At 36.4% G+C, this 20,921-nt stretch overlaps 1 protein-coding gene across 1 annotated transcript; it reads right to left on the bottom strand.

The window, feature by feature from the left end:
- Window positions 1-394: 394 nt before the first annotated feature.
- LOC114541438 (G-protein coupled receptor GRL101-like) lies at window positions 395-18,360 on the bottom strand. Its single transcript, XM_028561360.1, has 24 exons — window positions 18,286-18,360; window positions 18,100-18,149; window positions 15,931-16,070; window positions 15,534-15,635; window positions 11,571-11,679; window positions 10,588-10,671; window positions 10,276-10,353; window positions 9,577-9,648; window positions 9,030-9,101; window positions 8,890-8,961; window positions 8,232-8,303; window positions 8,047-8,139; window positions 6,864-6,997; window positions 6,063-6,416; window positions 5,863-5,971; window positions 5,381-5,458; window positions 5,143-5,211; window positions 4,630-4,674; window positions 3,856-3,912; window positions 3,323-3,394; window positions 2,902-2,973; window positions 2,396-2,473; window positions 927-1,954; window positions 395-843 (listed from the first exon to the last, which is right to left on the bottom strand). The coding sequence occupies exons 4-24, from the start codon at window positions 15,607-15,609 to the stop codon at window positions 764-766; spliced, it is 2,904 nt and encodes a 967-aa protein (XP_028417161.1). The 5' UTR covers window positions 15,610-15,635; window positions 15,931-16,070; window positions 18,100-18,149; window positions 18,286-18,360; the 3' UTR covers window positions 395-763.
- Window positions 18,361-20,921: the final 2,561 nt, after the last annotated feature.

Raw genomic sequence — 20,921 nt, 5'->3', positions numbered from 1 at the left:
TCACTCATTCACGATGTCCAAGGCCAAAACAATTCCTTTTAAACGAGTTTTTTTCTAAATGGTTTTTCCCTAAAATATCATTTCAGGATATCTAAGATAAAACCAGTTAAAAAAAGTACTGTTTTTCTTCAAAAACCGGCAAAACGACCTAAAAAACGAATATACGATCTTTAATACAAATTTTAGTTGATGCTAACGTGGTATTCCGATCTTAAACGACATCTGTGATGAAGAGTATTTGAACTCCACAACCATCTGTCATGTTCTCTTCAGTAGAATCAAAACCATTTATGAATTTCTTCGCATTTGCAAACGGTCAGCAGGAGTGTAATGGGGGGAAAATAAGGTGGCAGAAAATAATAGCATTAACATGATTTGTGCATATGACGATTTTTTATTTGATGATTACATAACCGTTATATGCCAGGCATCGCTATCACTGTTTCCCATGCTATCTTTAATTTTACATTTTAGAATAAATTGTTTAATGTTATATATACGTTTAAAATCATGTGAAGACTAAGGTGCGTGATGCGTTTACTGATAAGGTATTAGCTTTATACGTTTTTTCTGCTTCATTTTTAAATGCATGCAGGATACAATTTCTCGATTAGTGTAAAATCTAAAAATATGCTTCGAGATGAAATGGCAGCCAATTTCAGCATTTAGTATACAACTTGTTTCTAAGTCTTCTTCCAGAATATCAAGCCTATTACAGTGATATACACTGTCCTAAACTAAGATGCCCGGCTTAAAATGTTGTTTAGGCCTTTTTGTCCCGTTTGATTTTCGTGATCAACTTTGGGTTATCACTACCAACAGATTTGCCAACGTTTCGACGATCTACGATAGAAAAATATGCAGTATTGAGCCAAGGATACAAACTAATGTACAATAAACATTTGCGGAATTAACTCTGGTCAAACCTTGTGATAGGCAGAATAGCATTTTCTTGATGGTTGCCTTCACTTTCTCCCAGAACAACGGTGTGCTGAGGGTATACAGGATAGGATTGATGGCTGAATTGATTGGTATGACGCAAATCGAAAACCACATGTACAACTCGTTGCCTCCGTCGTTGATTGCCCGAACGAGGGATAAGAGTAACAACATTGCGATTGGAACCCAGCAGCAAACGTCGGTAAATACGACGGCTGCAAATCGTTTTGCCATGGTCGTGTGCACACCAAGACGGGTGTTGTTCTTTGATTCTTTCGCTGAGGAATAAGATGAGTAGAACATTTGGCAGTAGGATACGATGAGGTAGATTGCAGCAATGAAATTCAGTGCTCCGAACACCGCGAGGCAATATTCCCATGCTATTGTGTCTTCACCGGGGAGTTGAAGCGGCATACAGATGCTGTTGGTCCCGTAGAAACCCTCTCTGCGTAGGTTGTCGTAAAAGTACGAATCGATCATCGCGGGAAGGACGGCGATAACAGTGCAGCAGGCCCAGGTACTGAACAACAGAAAGACCGCAGTGCGATAACCGATCTTTCTGAATTCCATAGCGTGAACGATGTGCAAGAATCTGTCGTAGGCAATGAAGACCAGGGTGAAGACCGAGACCTCGCTTGATATGACGGATATTATACCAAATATCTTACACAAGATGCCTGAGCGCCAGCTGTAATCATGCTTGTAGTATTCACCTTTTGTCGCAATCTGCTGGTTGATTATTCCTGCTAAGTACACCCCCATGAGCATGTCGCTGAAACTAAGACTGCAAATGAACATATTTTGTACTCTGTTTTGATCGTCCTTCACCAACCGCATGAGGAGGGCAAAAATATTCCCTCCGATCGTTAGAACAACCAAGAACCACATTAGAACTATGAGCGCCGGATATTTTATCATTTCCTCACAACTGGCAAGACTATCAGCTGGAGCAACGCATTCTGCATCCGACAAGATTGCCTCCACAAAACAGCAATCTGTGAATCGATCTGTCGTCCTAAAAATGACCATTATCTAAAATTAACTGGTATGTAACAAGTTTCAAAGTTCAACTCTACTTAGAATGGTTAAATTGGTATAGCCTAGATCATATAGCAGTGCTGGTTATTGCGGCTAACACCTCTGGCCCATCAGCCCATCTCCTAATTTAGACTGACACGTTTAGAGGGAAATGGCCGTTTAAAGCCAGTCTCTAGATTTATGCTCAAATTTTTTTTCCAACTGGTATTGATTTCTGACCCCACATTTTCCTGCCCGAAGATAAACTTGTTGACTCACTGACGAGTGAGGAGTGGTGGGATGTCCTCTCTACCCACTTAAGATTGAACGCCGCCACTGCATTTCAACATTAAAAATGGAGATTGGAGCATTGTTGGGGGATACATTCATTAAGCATGCATAAACAACTAACAGATCTTTATATAATTTATATGCTTACAGATGCTTCAGGTTACTCAAATATTTTAAAAGTTCGACCCAGTTCAGGATAATTAGACCAGGATTGGTTGAAATGTCCCTGTAAAAAATTGTGACCCTCAAGTATATTATTTCAATGTATTGATCATATTTTAGGTGATGTCAACATCTCGGATGCTAGCTTTCTGGATGGTTACCAGCGGAGCTGTCAACACGTCAACCAAATAAATCATGGCTCACAGCCCCACTCTCCCGTGTGCAAGAAATTTGTGGGGGAAAATAGTAGTGTTAATGCTCTAAGCTATATAGGCTTTATATATTAAGTCAAAAGGAACCCAAACAAGTGAAACAACTGAAAATTAACTAAGTCCTCATTACGATGAACTTCGCACTATACTGACTTCTAAATGCTGATTCCATCAACTATCGCTTGAATAATGTATATGCAGACACAAATTTTCTCGCGCAAAGCGACGAACCTTAATCAGACAAGTCCTTCACAAAATTGATATAAAAAAAATAACTTACAGCCGCTGCAGTGATCCTAAATGTTCAAAGAATCTGTTATGAAACTCCTTAAACCTGTTGTTTCTCATCGACCTAGAAGAACGGGTGTATATATGTGTATCGGGCGCATGACACTTGAAACAATCTTTAGTATAAAATTGAAAAAAGGCGGTTAACTTTAACTATATAGTTAGTGAGAGAATTGATCAATCATAAATAACGTAATGTATTTTCTAGTTAACTACGAAACTACTTAAAATTGAGTTTTTAAAAAGAGTATACAATCGGCCCAAGACATGCATAAATGAAACTAGCACTCAATTTTGGCATATGGTTTCGTGCACGAAACTAAAGTTTCCATTGGCATTGGTGGAAATTAAGAGATAAGCAAAACCTGTCATGCTTTCCATTAAAAAGCGCTTCGCAGCCCCGACACACTTACATGTTTTGTATGCTTTTTAGAGGTAGGAAGACGTTGCTGGGCCAACTTGTTAGTTGATTTGAAGAAATGTCCCTTAAAAATGAAATTTTAAAACACCTGCATGAAGTTATATGTATACAGCTGCAACCTCGTATACGACTTTTTACATTGTTTAAATTACTGCAATTCTATTTGATCCATCCATCCACATTCACCATATATAGATTCATCATGTTTCGGATCGTGTTACTCAATCGGGCTTCTTATATAACATTTGCCGTATAATTCAACTATACTGCTGCTTTATTTATATAATTTTAAGTAAAATACTGAAGCATAGTCCTAGACCCAAATCCTTCCACCGACAATTCCAATTTATTTATAGAAGGTCTTCATTATTGTCTCACGCAAAAGATAGATTTTGAATTTCAATGAAGTTAGCTTTTTAATTACATAATTTTTATTCATCTTTTTCCTAAAATTTTCACCTTTGTTCATTGTGTTTCTTTGTTTAGAAGTAACAATTATAGAATGAAATTAGATTTTACACTTACAAACTTTGCAGGTTATTTAAACCTTTGAACCAGTCTTGCTTTTTAAGTTGAGCATCCCTTGTAAACGAATTAAAGCAAAACACGAATTAGGCGTCAGCAAATGGTAATCATGCAGCAAGGGTAATGTAGCTGGTTGAGATACGATAGGGAAGTATAGATTTGGAGAGGCCCAATAATCTTAACTCGCGTGAGGTTGCGAATCGCGATCAGTCGGAAAAAATAATGTAATCTAAAACCCGTGCGTAATTTTTTATCCTTAATTCATGTGTGATTAGAAAATCCAAAATAACTACTCAAGAATTCTTAGCAAAAAAAAGGGACAATTTAAAAACCACGTAGCTATACCAGAATTTCCGATTCCTTCACCCTCATTCACTTCCCCACATGCACGTCGGGAGAAAAAACAAGTTTTATACTTCGGGATAAGATACGAGCATATATATTCATGCTATATACCGGATGCATGCGTTATTGATTAGGAATAGCCTACATTGAATTAAAGATCATATTTTTGTGATCATGCATATATCACTGGCGGAAGGTTGACAGAAATTTGTTTCGGGTGATCAGACGGAATGCAGGCTATATCTTAAGTTGTTAGAATCTGTTGTGCCCTAACTGAATTGCAATTTTTGTGCATGTTTGTATATGGCCATAGGCCTGCAAGTTTTGGTATCATATATATGCATGCACTCATGCAGTCAGATCATTGATGAACATTTAGTAAATTAGGCTAGTATGAATTTCTTCTAGAAATAGCTGATTTATACTTACTTCAGTTCGCCTATGATGAATTTCAAGTTATTGGTATTTAAATCCCTGCGGGTAGAAAAGTAGGTTTAAACTTATAGCGCCGTAATTTTCGTGACTATCACTTTTTCAGGGCTTCGAAAGGCAGCCGGAGCGCGCTTCTACGTCAGAAAAAAATTCAGCCCTGGCCCGCTTGACAGCCGGTAATTCTTAAGTGAAATGTTGTTATCTTATGACATGCAGAGGCGTTGGATGAGTTACCATCAGAAAGGGTGCGTGCTTACAGGACGCCATCATGCATGATTGGTGCATGCCAATGGAATGTATTAATGATTAATACTCTTAAAAGTAAGTGGTTTGACTAGTTGGCTGCATGCATACATTGTTAAGAAATGTTTCGGTGTTATTCTTATAGCTAGTGAAAAGTACCTAATATGAAAACTATAGCTACATTAAACACTGTCGTTCATCTCGTAAATGTACTGATTCGGCGGCACGATAAATTTGCATATTTGAATAATATGAAACGCTACTTACAATGTAATCAAACTTTTTATTTCAAAAACGCCATCGTGAAGCCATGCTAAACCATTTCCGGATAAGTACCTAGAAATAAATTTAGCGCAAAGTGAGATGTCTTTTCGAGTATTTTTTAAAAAATCGAAAAACTCTCTCTGATCTGCCCGCGAGGCCAATAAATATAACGTGCGGGTTAATTGGTTGATTGCATGAATGCGGCAGTTCAGCTTCTCCAGAATAAATTAAATATACTTACAATGTCTCCAGGCTCTTAAAGTATTTTAGAGAAGTAGTGTCTTGTATCCATCTGATTTCATTTTCCCTCAGATCTATCCTAAAAAAAATAACATAATAAAAAAATGATGGTAACCCCAATGAAGATAACTGAGTTAGTTTTATGACGAAGCATTTAGCGAGTTTTAACTAAACGACATCATTCACATTCTGCTTCATTTTTTCATATGATTTTTTTCATTAAACTGGCATTTACTTTTACCCCCTACCTCCTGAACGCCAAATCAGTGTTCACAGATATTGCAACTAGAGGGTTTTAGGGGTAAGAGTAATTATAGCCAAAAGTATAATAACAAAGGTTTCAGTTTTGATAGTTCTATAGACAGTGCGCTTACAAGCAGACCGCATATCTCTGCATGCTATATATAGATGTATTTTTATTCAGTACGTGACCATCAATATTTAATCTAAATCAACAGATTACAGGTACATGTATATACATACATTTTGTATTTTGTATCATTCTTATCCTGCCATGGTAAATTTTTAAGCTTCTTGTCCTTACAATCGAACGTTTCATTCCTTTCAGTGCAAATTTTATCTATCCTTTCGTCTGCAATTAATGAATGCATGCTAGGGTTGATAATGTAAATTTAAGAGACAACTATATTTTAGCTATATATATATATATATATAGGGATTACCGAGAGATCTGCACCTGACGCCAACACCGGCATCGGGAAAAAGGTGTGAGCCACCGTTTCTCTTTTGACACCGCAAAATTGAGTATTCAGAGCCATTGCATGCTCTGTTCCACATGTGGGAACCCGGAATATTTTCAGGATAAATTTTGGGATCCTGTTTTTTTCTTTTCTCGTAATGATTAGCACTTGTGAATTCCAACGCAGGGCCATGTCCGACTTCTCTGCAAACGACATTTGCATCTTCCATAGTCCAGTTGGTGCTCTTCAATTTTTCCCAAACGCCTTTTCCTTCCTTATTAACTTCCACATGTCCCTGATACGTATCCTCCAGATCCCCGGAGCTAATCCTTACAGCTAGTTGTTAAAAGAATTTGATACACGTCATATATGACGACAGTGTTGTGACTAACTAACGTATAACTTCTGTCCACGCATGCAATACTGGAGAAAAGGTCGCACAATTATAGTCTTTTTCAGGATGACGAATTAACAGCAATGTAGGAAGCATTTTTTAAAACTCCATAGAGCATTTGAACAATAAAAGAAGGTTAAGCCTAAAATTAAAGACAGCTGCCCTGACAAGGTCTTGTGCTCACAATGCACAAGCTCTCTATGCATTGTGCGTGATATTTATGAACATCAACCTGGTTCATGCAGTGTTAAATCGAATTGTGATTGAACAAATTTTTTGCTCAAAGATTCTTCCAAAAAATATCATCGCTATATTTAGTACATATTAGCTTGACTGCGGTACGGGCGCATCTGATGCGATAGAACATAAAGAGCAGCTATACGTCTTACCACATTCTTCCTTGACTTTAGGATCGTTGTTCTTGAATTGACAAACCCACTCTTTTTTATTTTTGTCTTTTTTTGTCTTGGTCAGATTCTCCATACGTTTGATATTACAACAATCAGCATACACACTCGTGAATCTAAATGAATGGGCAATAATCTAATGTTAGCACCAAGTTAAATTCATGGTTGTAATTTAGTTTATATTTAGCTTTAGCGTAACAGACTGAATTAGGATTATGAGTTAATGTTTACTTCAAAGCATTATTACCATATATACAGTCTTCAGAGTATTTCAAAAAAGCATGCTCTTTGAAAAAGCACCCAATAGTACGATTCGCGCGAGATTCAGTGCATGTAGTTCAGTGCAAGACGTTCAGCAAACCTAAACCTTAATGTTCGTTTAAGATCAAAGATACTAGCTTTTTCATTCGTAGGTATAGTTGTTTGTGAAAGCCCTTCAAAACAGCCTCGCGCATCTGAGACACAATTCGATCACACTAAGTGATACAATTAATGCAACTGTGCTCAGCCTCGTACCCAGGCGCTTTAATAGTAAAATATATAACGTTGCATTCAGGTATTGTATAGAGCTCAGCTGAAAAAGCAAAAACCACCCAAGAGCCCCCGCGCGCTCGCATTACAATTACTGAATGCAACATTATTTTTTTTACAATTAAAGCGCCTGGGTACGAGGCTGCAACTGTGCTGCACAAACGTTTAATGTTGCATGAAGTGATTTGGCGCACGCGTTGGCCAACATGAGATCTTTAAAACCTGGATTTTCCAGCGTTTTTGCAAGTCAAACAGGTTTCCTTGCAGAATTAAGAACTGAAAAATATATTGGACGTTTTTGAAGACCTGAAGCGAGGGAAATTCGATGAAATATTACCTCCATGCAAAGGAAGATACATCGTGGTATATATACACACGTAAACTCGAAGCGGGGTGTTCGACTTTTTACTGTAATGTGGGGAAACGTCGATGGAACTCCATGATTAATTGACTGATCACGTGGTACAAATCGAGCTTTCTGATTTGATAATTAACAGATGAGATATATTATAGGAAATCCGCTGGAGATCAAGTGTATATAATATACCCTGCATAGTAAATTAGCTTCGTCATATTAGTGACTGCATGTTTAGTTCTGCACGCAAGGGATTGTTTTAGAATCAAAGAAACTTACATGAATTTCAGTTGCGTTTTCTCATAAAATATCCTGGGATTCAGAATAAAACTAAAACCTTCATCATTAGGTGCTTTGATATTACGAATATTCCTGCAATTAAAATATATTTAATGAGAACGTTTCAAACAAAGTCATTAATTTAATACTCATGATGACGTCGACAGACTATAACATGCACTCACAATGTTCTGAGGTTCTTCATTTTTTTTATCACCGGCCAATCTAAATCCTCGAGAGGGTTACCATTGACCAATCTACAAAATATTCGCCATTCAAATTATTCCTTTATGAATATGCATGTTGTGCGTCGTACGACAATATGACAACCCTCCCTGCATGCTCTCGATATCACTGCAATGCAATTAACGGTCATCATGCCGTTTACATGACTGAGTATTAATATTTATACTGTACCTAATTCTCACTAAACCATATCTGGTGTTGATATGCTAGCAGTATAAGTTAAGCACAGCAATCTATAGGTTTTCCCGAGCCAGTGCATGGACTTACTAATTTACAATTACCGCTGAACTTTACTAATTACAATTATTGTTGAATAATAAGATGAATGATTTAATATACATATACTTTATAACAGATAGTTTTGGGACTGGTAACGAGAATGGGCAGTACGTGAAATTCACTGTATGTGCATAACTAAAAAGCTCAGCAGTCTGTTGCTAAGCACAAACCTTGGCAACCTAAGACTGGCTTGCAGTTTGGCAAGCTATCGATTCCTAACTTATGAGTTACACTAACGTCCGCCAAATTCATCCTCGAAGCATTCCTAATGAGAAAAAGGAAATGCGCTGGGGACGGGGTTGTTGCACGTCTACTTACAATGCTTCCAGTTTATTGCCATCTTTAATGTCATTAGCTTCAATCTTACTGATTTTGTTGTTGGAAAGGACGCTGAAATTATCATATAGGTTAAGAGAATAATATATTCCCATGTACAATAATCACAGGTCTATACTTACAGGGCTTTAAGTTCTGTGTTGTTCTCCAACAGTTTTTCTGGAATTTTGTTTATAACATTGCCGCTTAACTTCCTAAAATGAATAAATTTAAGTATGATATTTCAAAGAAAAATTACAACATCAATTATAGCTCAATTAAAGAAAAGATCCAATTCGTTTTACACTTCGGTTTTACGCACAAACAATGTGAGAGCCTTCAGATGCAACATACTAAAGAAATCTTCTGCATGCCGAGAAAGATGAATATGAATGCACTCATGCATAGGGGCGTAATTAGAACGATAATTGGGGGGGGGGATTTCTATTGTAAGCTATTGCAAGCTATTGCTGGATATATGGATAGTGATTCGCCCCGTCAATTATCATTCTTGTTACGCCACTGCTCATGCACCCCATAGTTTCGGTCCTGGGCCACCTGGTGTATTGATGTTACATATATACTCCGAAAGAGCTTTTGGCAATTATACTGTATATTTGCATCCTTTAAAGAGGAAACATAAAAAATACGTTTAATTAAACAAGAATTAGAATACGGTTTTAAACTTACAACACTGACAGCTTCGGCATTTTCTTTAAAATATCTTCTGGTATCTCTTTTATTTTATTCGATTCGAAATCACTTAAAAAAATTAAAGGACAATTTAACAACAAAACAAAAAAATATATTTCCTATTACCAATTATGTATAGCATGCAAGTGAATTAACCAAAGCCCTCCTAGCTTATAACCTCTTTTCAATGAAAATATGTATTTTACACTGAAAATTTTAACAGGGGAATGAAAAAAATTCTAATGATATCCATGCTATGTATATACGTGATTTCAACAGCAGTTATACAGCACTTAAAACTTGAAAACTTTTTTTCATGCATAAAGCTGTTGGACACTTTGCTTAATTCATGGAGAACATCGCGTCGAACTGTTTGATTTCATATTTCTCAGTTACGATTTTCTATATAACTTTATAGGACTAATTGGCAGGTATTTTTATCGTATACCTGCATGCATATAAGTATGAGTGGTTAGAGAATGGTTGAAGGGCCCTTAAATGAAATCATTGAATTATTCTACAAATTTTATTATATTTAAAAAAAACTCGTTTGAGGGGAGCAAAATGGTTTAAGTGTGCATGCATGGGGGGCATTATATATACACACGAGGCTGGAGGGAGAACTTATGTAAAACTACGTTTAATTAGGTTCCATTCCTCGGCATATATGTATGCTGTATAGATAGATATATTTACATTTCTTCCAGTTCCTTAAGCGTACTCAAATTACTAGAGAACGCTTCCAAGTCTTGTATATTATTACTTCGCAAATCTCTATAAATTATAAGCAAATATTATACATAGATACACAAGTCGCTACCCGTTAAGATCCTTTCCCGTTAAGATCCTCATTATACAACTGATATCGTCGAATAAGATTATACCGTTATAAAATAAGTTGGACGTTCAATTGAAATCATATAAATTTCCTGATTATTGCCAAGTGTATAATAAGTTCAGCCAAAGAACATTTAATTTTGGTTTACATACCATCTTAATTATACTTACAAGAAACGCAGGGAAGAGAAGTTTTTTACCAGTATATTAAGATCTTCTTTAGAAAGCAAGATATTATTCTTATCCAGAACCAACCTAAATGGCCCAACGTTAAAATGAGCAATAGAGTTGCTTCTTGAATGTGGGCTCCCCAGTGCATGCATGGCAACCAATTTTAGAACCATGCAGGGGCACCGGGGCCAGTTTAGGACGGCAGGGGCAGAATTTTAAAAAAGGGCACATGCATTTTACCTTAATTAGCAATCACACGAAGTGGAAACTTTACAAATCAGTACATGTGAACTTGCATGCAATTCCACGGGAGAACGCATTTTCAATAATATTACCTGTTAGTTTTTAATGCGGGGAGTACTATAGGGATCAATATTAAATGTTGAATGCATATTGCTACTAGTTACATGGTACTGATGGTATATAGCAAAGGACACAGGCTGCCCCGCTCGCCCCCATAAGCAAAGTGAAGTCGGGGCTTTATAAGCAAAGGGCAGCTGCTCCCGCTTCCCCCATGATTCAGGCGCACCCGCATGCAATAGACAATGACGTTGCCCACCATTCTATAACCTTATATGTAATATATCCATGATTGGACCTGACGCAGCAATACTTGTATGCGGGGTTTGAATGCTAGGAAGAAAGCCGACTGTGCATGCATGTAGTTCACAGCTGCCTCTCCCTCTATTCATCCAAAGAAACTATAGAGTTGAAAGTATTATATATAGTACCTTTCAAACGTTTTCTGCTGCAATTTCAAGGTGCAAAAATGTACTAATTAAACGTTTGTGCTTTCGTTACAAAAGCTTAACGAATAACAGAACGGCATAAATAACAGAAGCTTAACGAATGATAACAAACGCATTTACGGCAGTTTTTTGTTTTCGTTGTTTTTCCATGTCAGCATTGCATGACGTATATTCGACAATAGTAGTCGGCTTTTTAACCTTGTTAAATCATTCGTACCAATAAATCACACTAACCGTTTAACTGTCGGGATAAATGTGAGGTTTACATCTGGTAAGAGCTCTTCCAGAGAATTTTTCTTCTTATCTCGGCAAAATAGAGTCTTGCTTTCGCACTCAATACAATCTAAATAAATTAACGTGTTATAAACATGCAGAAGTTGAAAGGCTAACATCTCGATCATATGTGTATTCTTTTCATCGGTTCTTTTCCATTCATATTGTCTATAATCTTTTTTATATAATACAGTGTTTTAGTATTTTTACGATTTGGAATGCCGAAAAACTATTTACATTTTCATATTATAATTTTTTTTGGTTAATACCTTCCTACTATACTAGCACATATAAATAATATATATGAAACAAAAAAATTATCATTATTATTATATATAAACTATTATTAATCATGCAAGCCAGGGTGATGTTGTGAGCCATTCTAAAATGACTTACATAAAATTAGTCAGTAAAAACTGTTTTTTCCGCAGTGGAAGAATTTCGGGTGTTTTATATGGCTCAAATTGCATATTTAATTACGTAACATCGCGAAAAAACGTGCATGGAACACCTGTTCGTTCAAATTTTACAGAAGTCAATGGATCGAATAACATAACCTTTCTGTTTGGCTTTTAAAACTTTGTAAAGTAAACTTTTAACTCACAATCATGAATGAATTTATCGGCCGGTCGTGCATGCATGGCGTGAGTTTCGTATTGCACCATGCAGGTGCAATAAATACTTCACATGCAAATATCAAAAACTGCGCCCTCACCGAAATACGGTCATGACATGCACAAGCCTCTGACACGCAAATAGCGAAAAAGTGTGTATAAAGCCGGTTTTCCACAAGTGATAATTTTCGCGCGAAGTGACATTTTACTTTTGTTTCAGAGCTCTCAACTGCAACTATCTGGAACGAATTGCTCAAATACAAAGGAATAAATTCGCTTCGCGCGAAAAATATCGCTAGAGGAAAACAGGCATAACAGACTAATTATAGGGGAATGTTTTAATAATATAGAAAATTCAATATCTATAACGCACACGTATTTCAAAAAAATTGTACACGTAGAAAAAATAGTATATGGATATACTGACACATGCATGAATCATAATATACCAGTCTAAAAATTAAAGTCTGATCCACGAATGCAGATACAAATGCATGCGGTTATGAGAAAAATAAAAAAAACAACTTTTATGCCATCACTTGAAGCGACTGTCATCTCTGTGTAAAGACTGAGTCTTCACATTTTAGCTAGATTAAATTCTCGCGACACTTCTTAGTTTATAAAAGCAAGCATGCAGTCTTTCCGAAATTTGAACACGAAACAGCATGAAGTATATAGGTCTTCGTACACGCATGAGTAAATGCATCATGCATGCTACTGAAAATTCGTAAATTCAAAAAAGTCATATGTATATAAGATTAGTCTGAGTAAAAATCAATAACAAATGCAATTGAATTTCATTTATTTCAATAATCTATATAATTATATGCATGCACGCACAATGTCATGCAGTTGCATGGAAAATATATCGCAGATGAATGGGTGTGGTGGTCAGTATAGCGCTATAACCAATCATTCGAGCCGTCAAACCTTCTTCGCAAATTTGCTACGTTAGGCCTTAGGGATCGCTTAGGACTCAGACATGCTTTCCAAGTAGAGGATCCGATTATTGTGCTAAATATAGTCAGAGGTTAACTGTGTACTCCAACATTACCTGACACGTTTTAAGAAGTAATTGGTGGAATAACTATATATGAGGGAATACTAAGAGTAAGACATATTTCTACCAGCGATCAAGATCAAGATAAGTTTCATAGCCTGAATTGAAAAACATGCACTCAAGAGAGTATAGTTATATAGATCGGATCCTTTAAAGTGCATATCAACCAATTTTTTTTATTTCTGAAATAAGGAGTATAGTTTACTAGTATTCATATTTTTTATTAACGAGTTCGATTTGCGTTATTTTTTATATATTTTGAAAGGCAAAACTGCATCAAAAACAGCGATTTTGGGTCGCCATTTTATTTTGGCCGGGCAAACTAATATCCCGTAAGACTGGGCATAGTGACGTAGTCGAGGAACCGATTCATTTCGAATATGCATTTATACATATACTCCACTATACAAAGTTTGTACGGTCGCCAGTCGGTACTATTTACACATGATCTATGACTGTAATTTATCATTTTTTAAACCCAGACACATCGCGAAAGAATTGTAATTTTTAATAAATAGTTTGCGCAGTTTATGCTAATCGACAAATGAAATCAATCTATCAGCAGGTGAAACCGCATTAGCGATTTAATGCGGCATATATACAAATTGTATAGTTCTAGGCGAGCTCCCGTAGGTAATTTGACCCCGTGTAAACATCGTATTTCGTGGTCGACCAAATAGGACAATCTGCAACTTGCTTGAAAGTAAATTTAAAATACATTCAGTAAGTCTTTTCCTGCGATGTTTAGTACAACAGGGGCCGGTTGTTCGAAAGGCGTTTAGCTTAAACGGTGGATAAGCCAAAATTTAAAAATACTCTCATGCATCTTGTGAATGACTGAACCTAATTTTATGCATTAAATATCTACTTCCAATAAAAATAAAGCTATTTACATCGAAATATTTCAACTCATTTGTCCAATAAATATATCATTTTGTTTTCCATTTTCAACTTATCCGCCGTTTAAGCTAAACGCCTTTCGAACAACCGGCCCCAGGAGGCTAGAAACATCGTGAGAGGATTAATAAATAGTTTGTGCAGTTTATGTTAATCAACAAAGAAATATACAAATTATACATAGGCGAAACCGTATTTACGGCGGCATGTACTGATTGTATAGTTTTAGGCGATATAATATGGCGTGATGATAAAAGCATAGTTTGTATTTTGTGGTCAACTTCGACTTCTTATCGCAGTAATTATGGAAGGTGAAATAAATTTGGTAAGCTTTTAGTTACCATCGTCCTGCTGTTCTCGAACGTTCTTATTCGTGACTGTGTGTAAACAATACTGTGCTGTTATTAGCTACTCTTAGTAGGCCACATATATCGCAAAATGCCTGATAGATATGTTGCTGGTGGTTGTCCATATTTTCCTGACACTTCATGCAACATCGACCTTCATAATTACCCACAAACAACGATTTAGACCATTAAAAGTTGTTATAAAAGTCTTTGGAATACTGCATTTATATCATATTTGTACACAATATCTTATCACGAGTTCCTCGCGTACCTCGGTACGTCACTAGTACCAGTTTCCGCTTAACCTTTAGCTCACGGTCGACATTCACAGTTTGGTAGTATTTGGTCGAAAAAAAGCATGAAAATATACAAAGCAACCAAAAACCAAGTTGAATCCTTATTATTACCCAACTAAATTCTCGTTTATATGAAATAAAAAAAATTGGTTGATATGCACTTTTTACCAAATTTAGCCAAACCGCGAATTAATTTTTGCCTATATAGAAAACCAATATTTAGACAAATAAGGTAATAGAGGTCTAGTCATGGGTCTTTTAATTAAACGTTGAGCTAAATGCCAATTGCAGTAATAATTATCAATCTTCACAACGTATATGCACAAAGTTTTATCATCGATGTTTCTGCATGTCGCTAAAGTTTTTGTATTACATGCATGAGTACATGAGGTGCTAAGGTAATAGTTTGTTTTGTTTAAAGCTTTCAACAAACATGCAAAACCAAAGGAACAGGCTCAAAAGGCTTGAAAAATGAAGTTATAACGAAAATGATCCCTTCTCAGAAAGCAAAAGAAATTTGCACGGCCCAAAAATATTATATAGAAACCCATGGAACTGGCGCCACACATGTGCATGTGCATACTGAACTACTAATCCAGTGGGCAATATTGATAAAAAGAGATTCAATTTTTTAACAGAATTTATTTATAATGTTGATCTGATATATATAATTACTAAAAAGCTATAATAAAGGTCCAGTCATGACTCACTTTCTGCGTTGATTTGAGTTCTGTAGTAACTGCAAATGGCTGTGACGCAAAGAAGGATGATCGTAGCTTGCCTCATTTTTTTTGCCGCAACTGTCACGCTCGCTTAAAACGTCAAAAGAAATTTATATATCAGTATATAATTATACTAAAGTAAAACTATATTAAAGATCTTGCCAATGAATCCATGGGTATATATCTTGCAGTAAATAACTCAATATAAATAGTGTTAAATATACGACCGCAGTATACCCAGCACGGCTAAACTAATGCTAGACTCACAACGCGAACGCTTACGCCGAAGCACAATTGTTAAATCCCTTGACTCTGACCTACTTGGAATACTCTTTGACATGTCGTGGAGGACGGAGGAAAAAATACATACTAAAAAGAGCATTACCTTCATGTGATAATTCTCAGGGTATCAACGCGGTTATAGTTTCCTTGTTCGCACTCGAATCTTCTGACTTTCCTTCCTCAAGTTCAAGACACAACTGATGTTCGAAAATGAAAACAGGTGAACATCTGATCCGTCACCGACTATGAAATCAATGAGATATACTTATACAAACATAAAGTTGACAGGCTAAATTTACAAGCTACGCTTCCTCGCTTCGCATGATTGGTTTTTCGAAGAACAAAACTTTTGGGGCAGATGGTCCGACTCCGTGATGCAGTTGTCTGTTTCGTCGCCTTTCTTGTGCAAATGTGGATTTTTGCAGACAATTCACGTTTTCTTATACATTTATGGCTTTTTACTGAAAACAATTGGCTTTTGTACACATGCAGCTAACTCGGATATATTCGCGGGTATATCAAATTATATATTGGCACATTGATGATAATAATAATAATAATATACCTGTCATTTTTGCTGCCGCAGCGAGCGAGCCTGGGGCGAGCGAGCAAGGCAGCAGACCTAATTGATGTAGTTGGGAATTTTTTAAATTTTGCTTTGACACAAAATTTAATTGCCATTCATAATTATTAGGAGAGCACGAGTCTAGATATCGTCGTGTGTCGTTCGCGTTTTGCACCTCGATGACCCAGAATGCATTGCGCACTTGACCCAGTAGGCAGTAATGTATGACGAAATGTAATTATCCGACAATACAAGCCACATTTTGCAAACAATACGAAAGATGTAAAATATATATGCACAGAGGACGATGTTTTCGCAGTTTTGCAGTTTTGCAGTTTCGCAGACGTACAAATGCTTATAAATTATACTTATTAATACCTAAATGTTTGAACCGTTGACTGACATTACGAACAATACGAATCAATACTATTACAACTAGTTTTTTGAAAGCTTTCGTCTGAACTAAAACACTGCAGTCCGCAGTCAATATAGAAGCATTGACACAGTAATATCTCACGCCGTGCGGATTGTTAGGCTACCTATAATCGGCATTTGTGAATCGTGATGATAATCACGGTAAATGTATTATTTTACTTCGTTCCACGCAATTAGAAATTCTGTAGTACACGTTTATTATTCTGATCATGATGCTGTTGTCACCTTGATACAATGTAATTGACATTGCATCAAGAAAAAATGTCGACTAAATACCGTACCAACTGTAAATTACCATATACTATCTTCCCAGGCCCAGGGTAACCACAAAGCCTCAACTTACGCTATAGGTTCCCACAACACGCCATGTTGTGTCCCTCAAGTAATGTCCCTAGAACACAATCCCTAGAGCACGAGTGTACGCCTAAGCCGGCTATATAGCATTGACATTGATTCACCTCCTATTTCACTTGCCAAATTTAGACTTTTGACTTTTACATATAGCTTCAAATACACTTCTTTTATTTAAAATATTTCAGCATTTTTCATATTCCTGTGTATTGATATACAGGGTGTATCAAAAAAACTGCAAATACCATAATTTGTATGCACTTTAGAATTTCAATGACTGTGCAACTAATTACGCTTCTGGGATTTGAAAATACGTTTCCCACGGTTATCAAAACAAGCACACAAAGTGATTTAAAATAAGGTCAATTATACGAATGCATCAGCTAACAACAGAGAATAAAATCCCAGAAGCGTAATTAGTTGCACAGTCATTGAAATTCTAATGTATAATCTCGTGGATACAAATTATGGTATTTGTAGTTTTTTTTATACACCCTGTATTTGCTGCTGGTTTGTTTTAAACTTATTTGGTGTGTATTTTACATGCCTCGTTTTTTGGTGTGTATTTTACATGCCTCTTGCTTTTTTCTGTGTTTTTGAAGTGTTCTATATATTTTGATATCGAATGTTGTGAATTGACTTCAAAACGTTTGTTTTATCTGGTCAGTTGCAGTTAAAATTTGAAATGTCTTATGACCAAGGACAACATAGTCAATCTTTCCTTCTTACTCCTCTTCATGCCAAATCTCAAAGATTTTTGTGTTCATTGGTTGACTTGCCATTAGTAAAGGAGCATAAATGCAATCATTCACCACCAAAAGCGCAGTAAATACAGCGAGTGAAATCGGAAGTGGTAAAATATCTATACATGTATATCTATAAAATTTTACAAAAAATTATCTTTTACTGACAGCAACTTACCGTACTTAACACCAACTTGAGGAGAGTAGAACAGAATGATATCAAAAACTCTGTTAAAACAAAAATTGCATCATCAAGTAATTGTTCTTTATATCGCCTAGCCTCTGCTGGCTCTGCGAAAGGCATGAGCACGTTGTTATTCAGAGATATATTTGCGATCAACGGCACATGATCATTTTTGCTTACCTGCAGTCTCGATTAATGATCTGCGAAACAATCTCAAACATTTAGCCAAGTCCCATGTGAAGAGTTCACAACTACGTTATCTTTTTTAAATAACTAGATTTCAGTAACACAACAACCTACTATTGTGATCACGTGCATTCAAAATAAAACAGCTGGCGAACTTGCACATGCTTCATCTTTGTTCATTTAATCTATTCAGCAAAAATTAACTTAGGCCCAAACAAAGAGAACAATTTACATAAAATTCCTCACAAACGGTGAATAGTGAATACTTCATTCTCCAAGGCTGTTGTCAAACCGATTTGGCGATTACCCGATTAAGTACTTCTTTCTACAATTCAATCCTGCATGACTAGGCTTGCGCAAGCGCGTGTTTGCAGATATACAAGATGCAATAAAGGCAGCATTCACTACCTGTAGTTAACCTAGTATATATCATATCTCGAAATATATACTCTCCAATCTCTAGCTTCTTTGAAGGCCATAATGTTGACGTGTATTCCAACAAAAGTCAAAATTATTTTTACAAAAGTGGCGAAGATGTATACTTCATAAATTTTGCATATTCACATAGGGCTTAATTTTGCTGCATTCATATGCACGTACTGCGCATTTCCAGCTTGCCATTGAGTACCACTTGAAGATGCGCGTCAGATATCTAGTATGTTCTTGCATGTTTATGAGTTCAAGATCAATATACTTCTATTCTTTATTATTCAACCGAAGCGTCTAATATTGCGGTGTCTCTCATGTGCCATCACACTATACCATTTATTTATATATACTGTCGAAAAATTATCCCAATCATGTAAGAAGGAGTGTTTTGGGGGGACGGAAAAAGAGATGCTCCAGAAAATTCTAGTCATTGAGTTGTCTCAGTGGAATTTCTTGATATAGAAAATGTTTTTTGAGCATGCACTCATCCCACAACGAAGATATGGCAGCCCTTCTTTTGCGTGACGAATCTAACGGTGCATGTGTAGTCGTCCGTATCTCTTAAACATTTTGTGCTCCGTTCGGCTTACCCCGGTTACCTTTGAAAATTGTTTATAAAACAAGTATGAGTTACACGCACTCATGAAGTGCTAAGACTAGTCAAATAAGATTTGGCCGCTGAAAAGCAGACGTAATCTGCCTATATACAGTATTCTCCCGCTAACTCGAACTCCCAAGAGTAAAGAAAAATTGATCGAGTTACCGGGGGTTCGAGTTAACCGGGGTTGGTGTTATAGGTTACGTCTATATTTACGTATATTGTATTGCCGCAGTTCATGCCTTTACTTCCTAAAAAATCCTGCTTGATATAATTATGAAATACTGATTCTTTAAGGCCCTGTTACCACTACCAGAAATTTGCGACATGGTGATTTGCATATAAACTACTTTGCATATAACTTTCAACAATAATGGCCTTTAAGGGCCTCCACAGACTAGAAAAACGCCAAAAAAATAAGGCCGTCGAATTTGAAAAAGAAGTCGGAAAATATAAAAAAAAAGATGATAATTACCATGCATGGCCCTTACAGGGCTCCGTAGGATTTCAAGTTAGCGGGGGACTACTGTACTAAAATATGAGCAATGCTATTTGCCATTCAATTCAACAAAATGTGTTGATCCATGGTGGAGTAAATTTAGCTGAGATTATTTTATATTTTGTTTTAAGTTATTTTATGTTTCAATTTTGGGGACCGACGAGTAATTTCACCTGCATGACTCTTGAGTAAATTAGGGCGTAATTTCTGCGCAATTTGGGAAGGTTGTAACCCCCCGGATGGGGGGGGGTCGATATTCAAAAATCAAGCTCTAAATAGGGTATAAAGATTCAGTCTGGGTTGAAGCTATTAACCCCTATTATACTCCCTTTGAATAGGAGTGTATTACATAGTTTAGTATTAAATTTTATTCAATAATAGATTAGATACACAATCAGATATAAATTCTGAAAACTCAATGACAAAGTCGCAAAAAGTTTCAACGTTCCACTGCATGGGAGAAAAACAAATTATACTGATGAAGATCTCAAAACTATATGGCTATGATACTATTGCTTTTGATGTCTATCTTTAGCTCTCCATAAAGAGCTAGAAAACGTTTCTTGGTTAATTGTTACCGGCCACCTACAGCTGGGGCAGCTATGATTTTGCAGGCCAACTAGGTATATACTACCTAATTTTTGTACTTTCTACTTCCACTATTAAATGCGTAAACCTTCCTCGAATTTAGCGAAATTTGGTGATATACCCGCATACCCGCAGCTTATTTGCAACTCTGTACAGTGTTACAATGAATGTCAAGTGCCAACTATTTCACTATTTACATATGACGACTGCGTCCATCACATCAACTAATGACATAAGCGAATCTATCGTTAAGTTGCTTTTGTAAATAGTCTGTAGAACTGTTATACTTAGTTTTAATGCATGGTCGATCATTGTGAATTTCCGTAGTACTAATAAACGTAACTGGCAGTTTAAAAAAAAATGATGTAGCCAATAGGCGCTCTGCTTAGCATCCGGGACTTGAATTTGCTCCCCATTAACGCGCTCCCTTTTTCGGCTATATATAAATGTTTCCGATACCAATGCCTCCTCTATTGTTATTTATAATCTCTATGTGAGTGACAGCATAGACAATCC

This window comes from Dendronephthya gigantea, unplaced genomic scaffold (genome assembly GCF_004324835.1).
Source record: "Dendronephthya gigantea isolate DGI-Jeju-01 unplaced genomic scaffold, DenGig_1.0 000291F, whole genome shotgun sequence".
Lineage (NCBI taxonomy): Eukaryota > Metazoa > Cnidaria > Anthozoa > Malacalcyonacea > Nephtheidae > Dendronephthya > Dendronephthya gigantea.
This window is presented reverse-complemented; position numbering and strand designations above follow the sequence as displayed.

What these genes read in the sequence shown, in the direction of transcription:
- LOC114541438 (XM_028561360.1), bottom strand. Translation starts at nt 15,609, where the DNA reads ATGAGGCAAGCTACGATCATCCTTCTTTGCGTCACAGCCATTTGCAGT. An exon ending in AACTCAAATCAACGCAGAAA is followed by an intron (nt 11,680 to 15,533) that starts GTGAGTCATGAC and finishes TAATTTATTTAG; the next exon opens with ATTGTATTGAGTGCGAAAGC. An exon ending in TTTATCCCGACAGTTAAACG is followed by an intron (nt 10,672 to 11,570) that starts GTTAGTGTGATT and finishes TGGGCCATTTAG; the next exon opens with GTTGGTTCTGGATAAGAATA.